Source organism: Rhea pennata, chromosome 2, assembly GCF_028389875.1.
Source record: "Rhea pennata isolate bPtePen1 chromosome 2, bPtePen1.pri, whole genome shotgun sequence".
NCBI classification, from domain to species: Eukaryota; Metazoa; Chordata; class Aves; order Rheiformes; family Rheidae; genus Rhea; species Rhea pennata.
The window spans coordinates 22,572,238-22,579,389 of NC_084664.1; the positions used below are offsets into that span (position 1 = coordinate 22,572,238).

General features: G+C 38.0%; 1 protein-coding gene across 1 annotated transcript in view; it reads right to left on the reverse strand.

Moving 5' to 3' along the window:
- LOC134135918 (macrophage mannose receptor 1-like) overlaps positions 1-4,342 on the reverse strand; it is a 33,911-nt gene extending 29,569 nt beyond the window's left edge. Inside the window, 3 exon segments of the mRNA XM_062567605.1 lie at positions 1,435-1,608; positions 2,565-2,966; positions 4,282-4,342. Of these exon segments, the coding sequence (XP_062423589.1) occupies positions 1,435-1,608; positions 2,565-2,966; positions 4,282-4,342 (637 nt within the window).
- Positions 4,343-7,152: the final 2,810 nt, after the last annotated feature.

Consider the following 7,152-nt stretch of genomic DNA (forward strand, 5'->3'; position numbering starts at 1 on the left):
CATTTGCATTAAATGTCACTGTGCTGTTCTCAGTTAAAGCCTGCAAATTCACTAGTATATGTGGTAAATATTGCTTACTGCAGAGTGAAGATATGAGGATACATAATTCAGGAATTACTACAACTCTACGAGGTAAGTGACTGCATAGAAAAATATATCAAATATATCAAATGGAGCACTTCAGCAGACCTCCTAGGTGAAATCTAGGTGAAAATGAAAACACACAGGATATTGCCTCTTTCTGGACAACAGTTCCCACTGATGGTTGTGAGAATCAGCTCCAGAACAGAATTTAGCAACAAACAGTTCTTAGATAAATCCCCACTGCAAAGTGTCTCCGAATGTGTCTCTTACGTAGCTGCAGAGTTTGGGCACTGCAATGTTGCTAGGTCACATTTCACTCCTTCAGATTATCTTTTTTTTTTTTTTTTTTTTTTCCTTTGAACTGCTGTAGATCTATGTATGTTCAATAAAATGTGATATGAAACTGAATCAGGTATTTGATTATTCACAAAAGCCAGCATGAAGCTGAATTAAAAGAAGAGCTGAGAGCTGGCAGTGGCGTTCAGAAGCTTTGAAAAATGTTAATTGATCTTATTTCACATGTCAGTGTCCTAGATATCTTCGTAAGAACCTGGAAAGCCTTTGACTATGAATTTGACTCATGCCAAAAACACAGTATGAATCAGCTGGAGTGACAAGGCATTTCAATAACAGAAGATGTAATGCTGAACTAGTGCAATGAGAAGGAAGATAGGGGACAACTGAGAGATGTCAGGAAGAGTCTTCAGCACCTTAGAAGTAAAGCTCATCTGCCAGGAATAAGGCCATGGAGAGGAAAGTGCCCACAGAAAAGGAGGACAATTTCCAGAAAGTGTTTGAAGTAGTAGAGAAATGCCAGGAGTGGGAGGCAGTTGTTTGGACGGGTAGAAAGGCTGCTTTCCAAACAATATGAAGAGGGCTTAATAGGACAGATGAAAGGATACATTCCATTTTAAATAAACAAACAAAAAAATCCAAGTGTGATTCATGCAGTCTGAAATGTTAACCTCATCATTAAGCTTCCTATAGCAGTCATGTTTATGCCCACATACACCCCAATGAGAACACCTCAGAAAAGGGTTGTACAACGACGACAGCACACATCCTTTTGGGAAACAGCGAACAACTCAAAATTACTGTGCTGCTCAGCAATGCCACCACAATTAGGGGGAACTGCATGCCATTTTACTCTAATCTCACTTTTCTCCACACCTTTCTGCAACATGTTGTGTTACTGCCCTGTGTAGACAACTGCAGAATGTGGCAATACATCAGAGAGCAAAATGGCATCTTGCAAATGATGCCTTGTTTTAACGGTACTGGTGGTCTGCTAGTGCCTGTTTGCCAATAACACATTGAGGGAATCTGTGTGAGAACAGAGAACTTACTTACCCTTTAATGGGCAAAATCCATACCGCTGGTCTGTGTCATAGTCTGCAGTTGTTCCACACCAGAGCCAGCCATCTGACCTGCCGGCGTCTGTGCACTCAGAGTACCACTGCTTATTGTACATGAAAGGGAATACACAAGGTGCCCCAAAAGCATTTCCTAGCAATGTAAAGGTCTCTAGGAAGAGAAAATGATAAGGACAGTATGGAAAACAATAATAAATTCATGTAAATCGTGAAAAATGTGAAGTCTGTACCAATGAGTGAATTGTCCTTCAAAGTGCCTTCCATTACCCTAGCAAAACTTATTTCAATGGTTTTTCAAAATTAAGTTGCTGAAGTATTTTGTAGAACAGTGTTATTATGATGTAAAGTAATATTTCATAGCTGAAGTCTACAACCAGATTTTTGTTCTAACCAAGATATTTTCAGAAACAGTTAATAAAGCCTCACAGCTCTACCTAAAGATACTACCATTTTTAACAATTTTATGATCTATATAACATGCACAATAGGAGGAACTAACATTTAGATGTCCTGCTTGTTGAAAAAAAGTAAACATCAAGTTGGACAACCTTTCCCAATATCTTTATTGCAACAGCATTTTAAGTATTTCACACATGCTGGAGCAGCTTCCATGGGCAAGGCTGAAGGATTAATACTGCAAATATCCTAAAAGATAGTTCTCAGAACATTTGCTTTAGAGGTGGAAAAGCCTTTTGAAACAACCAAACTCCAGCTAATCACAAAGGATAACTGCACTGGTAATAATAATTACGCTGTGGACATTCTCAACTGCTAAATTAGAAAAGCCACATTTCCTCCACCTACAGTGTTACTTCCAGCCCTTGCCCAGCTCACCTTACTTGAACATGTAATTTTGTCTCTGTGTTGCTGTAGATAACAGTTCTTGTTATTTATACTATTAACAGTGTACTGACATAGCATGGTAGGCAATAGTTACTTTGGAGAGTGCTTATGATAGCCATAAATAAGAAAGCAAATTCAAGGCTAATGTCCTCAGCATCCTGATTTTCAAAACTCTGATGGTTAGAATATTCAAAACTCAAAACACTTTAACTCTCACAAAAAAAACAGTGCAAATGGTGAAAGAATAAAGTTTCATAATTGTACCTTCATATCCATGGGAACATAAAACATCTGTAGTTCCATAGATTTTCCAATTATTCTTCGCAGTCAATCCCTTCTTTAGCATAACATTATCATGTTCTCCATTGCCCGGACTAAAAAACAAATCTTCTCCTTGGATTGCAAGAAGGCTTTCATTTCTGCAGTCCCACCACTGGAGCTCACTTGTTTGGTTACACGGATACAGAGTGATCGCAGCCTGATCCTCCTTTGAAAGCACGCCCAAGCATAGGTTCAGTTTCACACTCATAAGTTGGTGATCAGTGACCCACCTGAATTTTTGTGATTCATTGTCTTGATGGCAAGTAGCAGTTCTAACTGACTGTGTAATAGAAGCCTGAAGGCAGAGCTGGTTTACTTTATTGTAGATTTGAAATATTTCAATATCTGTGGAACAAAATAATGGAAAGTATTTGTTGGTACATAATATATGTATAGTGGATATAAGAGGCGTGATTCTACTTCCCTTTTTCATAAATGAATAGGAGCCAGATAGAAACATGGTGTTTTTGAGTAAAGTACAATTTCAATTTTATCAATTAAAAAACAATCAAGTAGGCAATAGGATATGTCCTTTATTATGTGTCACCATACTATGGATTAATGGCAGCCAGTAGCACCAGCAGAGCTAAGCATAGCTTGCTGGATTGATTTATATTAGTCATGTGAACTCCCTCAACCTCACTGCTATCACCATTACCCCATTTCCCATGTGTCCTCAGATGCATGACCTTGTAGCCCTCTGAACTCTGCAAATTTTTATGTCCCTACAAGATCTTACAGGTCTCCTGGTGTGTTGCAGTCATCTTACTCAGCCGTTTGCTAAGCCTTTTCCCTCCAAAATCCAGATTTCCCTTCCTTTTCACTATATACATCTGGGTGAAGAATGCTGAACCTCCTAGAGGTTCATTGGGCTTGCTGACCTACAAGGCCTGCAGCATCTGTTATGAACTATAATGATGTAAAACTAGGCATGACACTGGGAAGCAAAATGAAGAGTCTGAGAAAGAAGCAAGGACTGGGCAACTTCTATTTAACATCTACAGCAGAAGTGCAGCTAAAGAAACAGCGATAATATTGTCAGTGTAATTCTACAATAACTTTTCCATATTTAATCCAACTTTATTTCACACAATGTTTACTTCAGCCACCTGATCAGCACCAATGAATTCAGCATCTGTTCAGAACAATATGAAGAAAATGAAAATAATCTGTTTTGTAAGCACTGAGTCTCTCTAGATTGCATCTTCTGTGAATAGTTGTGCCATTCTTAAAGGACTTCAAATAATTTGGTATTTTATCACCCCTGAGATTTTCCTGCCTAGTTTTGCTAACCGTAACCCAGACACCAACACCTCAAAAATAAGAATGCAGAAGTGAAAGATTTAAAAAAAATAAAATAAACATACCTTATGATTTTGTTAGTTATGATTTCCTGCAGTTTCTGAAATAATAATGTTGCTATAAATCTATATGAATAAAGCCATTAAAAGTCTTTGCTTCCTTCTCTACCCGTTTCTCTCTCTCTGCTAGATCCTGCCCTTGCCTGTTGCCTGCCTTTAGGAGATTCCCCATCTCTCTGTCTCAGACTAATAACATATAGTCAGACATCACCATGGAATGATAAAGCCAGGTCAAATGCCACGAGACATGGAAGTACTTTCACACACAGCTTTACAGGAGAGAAGCGGGAGGTACTTACCTGCCAGCTGCAAAGCACCACCAACGAGAGAAAGGACGAGCAAGAGCCTGGAGGGCGTCATCGTAAATGCTTCATTCTTTGCTCCCCTTCATCAAAAGCCAAGCAGTGAGACTAGTTGTCAATAAAGACCTTCAGAAGAGAGGACAGTGACCGGTACTCCTCAGTTTCAAACACTGGATGGTTAGATAGTAAGCACTGAGTGCAAAATAAGGAAATATTCTGTCACATGTCATATTTTGAAATAACAGGACCACACAGCACCAATTTTGCCTTTGGAAATGAAAGACTTTTAACCGAGGGCAAAAGTGTGCTGCCTGAAATAAAGGCAGGTGACACAGAAGGTTTTCTTTCAATATTTTGCTGCTCCCAGCCCTGAAGCATTGAGGGAACTCATGGGATTAAGCCAGCAGTGAAACATCAAAGGTAGGAACTCAGCCTCAGCTTTCAAATCTTACACCTTAATTACTCAGTGAAACAACATCATTAGGAAAACATGTCAGTCTCATGTTTTCATGCATGAGATGAGGAGCTGGATTTCAGTGGAATTCACACTGCAGGACACTATAAATATTACTTTCCTCCTAAACGAGCTTCCCATTGCCATACTGACCTTCATTCCTATATAAATGCAATTAGAATACTAACACCTGAAGCCACCTGGAAAATGTCTCATTTTTCAATCAGTACCATTTATCTTGTGAAGCAGGTAAATCTTGTCAGACCCAGGTCCCAAGCGCCAGCCACAATTTCACAAAAAGCTGTATGTCTCTTCTTACCCAGACTGCAGAGCAAGCTCTCACAAGTTTTGTGTATTTGTAAACATATAGGTGGAAATCTGACAGGAACAGCAGTTATCTCCAGACCACGAAAGAATGTCCCTATAACTGCATAAAGGCCTGATTTTATTAAGAATATTTTTACCGTATAAATATTTTGTGTTGTTTAGAAAAACTGTTAAACAAAATAACGGATCTGTGGTGTGAAAATATTATCTGAAGTGCAATAACAGATTTGTTCAGAACCTGTAGTAAAAATGTGATAGCAAGGACATTTGGCATCACCTCCTGTTTACTGCCAAGATGACAGCATTTCTGAAGCACAGGATTTGTTCCTCTTAAGCTGCTCAGCAGAAAGAGAAGGCAAAAAGAGAATTAGCTCTCTGAGAATGTTTACAAGATTCAAATAAAAAGGAGAAATTGAATTGTGAAATGAGAAATTACAAGGAACTGCCAGGTACAGATGTTAGGAAGTTAAGGACAAAATCAGTGCAATTTGCTTTTCAGATGATGACAAATTACGCTAACAAAGACTATAAAGTCTATAGACTTTAAAGTCTCTTAAAACTATAAGGCTTTTTCTGGAACAAACATTTCCAGAACATCTTGTTGCTGAGACTTTTTAATCAGCTGCCAAACATCTTACTTGAAAAGAGCAAACGTTTTCTTCAGCCTGAGCTACGCCTGAGGCATTTCTCGGACTGGCAGCTTTTCCATATTGGCGTGGGGCCTATTTATGAATATGATACATTGTCATTTATAATATCAGGCATTTTTAATATCTTATTTTGTTCTGGAGTTGGTAAAAGAAGATGCCAAAGTGGATTCCATTTCCTTCTTGCTTGGACATTGTGCAACATTAAAATATCAGAAGGGAACGGTCCTTTTATTTTGCCCTCCTCCTCGAGCCACGTCAGAGCCAGCCACAGGCTGGCAGTAAAACAAGCATTGGTTCTTGAAGAAAGAAACAAATGTTTCACAGACATCCCCATGTCCAGGTTGCAGGCTGATTTTAGGGCTAAAAAGGCCTGGTCTCTGGCCAGGTGCTTGGGCACCCAGCAGCCGCAGGACTGGTTGCACCACAGGGCACCGGAGCAGTGCACGAGCTCCTGGGAGCCACCTCCCACGGGGGAGGTGCCAACAAGATCTTTTTGGCAATGAAAAGCCAATTATCATACAATTGACATATACTGTCTACAAAAATGATGTGAATATTTCTGATGGGATGACTGGCTTGCTCCATATGTTCTGGTCTGTATCATGTTAGGAGAAATATGATGCAATTAGTAATAAAAATCAACCATATTGTTTTGGCATCTAGAGTGTGTTATAGATTAAGAAAAAGCCAAGATCTATAAAATACTAGAACAGAAAAGAAAACACAACCAAAAGAAAGTATAACTCCATAATTTAATGGGAAATGATTAGTGAGAATGAACGATGTAAATAAGGCAGAAATACACCAAGTTTTTATTATTTTAATCTTCACAAAAAAGTTAATTGTGATAGAAGGTTAACAGTGTTAATTATATTGAAAAAGAATAGAAACTAGAACGAGGATACATATTGAAATTAAATTCACTTTGCCTTATGTGCTTATACTCACAATGAAGGACCGAAAATTTTCATGTACTAGATCTAAATCATTAACAATAATCTCAAAAAATGATGCAAGGTGTGTTAAGGTCTTAGAATGCTACAGAAGGGAGTTACATGTATCTAAATCAGATTTAACAACAAATTAAATACATTTTAAGAGGAGAAAATGAGAATCAGCATAGCTTCAATAAAAAGATCGTGAGAAAAATCATGAAATTTTTGCTCATATGATGTCTATTAATTATCTACTTAGCTAATAGGCTTATTTTGCCAGCAGTCACCAGAAAGTTTTCAGACTTAACATACATTTTATGCTTGCACAAGAACAAACAAGGTATAAATTTGAAAATCTTCATTGCTCAATTCAAGAAAATATTTTACTAAAGTAAGAATTTTAACAATTTCATATTCTTCTTGTAACTCAGGTTTGGCAGTTAAATAGCAAATATCAATAAGCTCATTTGTGAGGGAGTAGAGGAAGTATATTTCAGAGTGA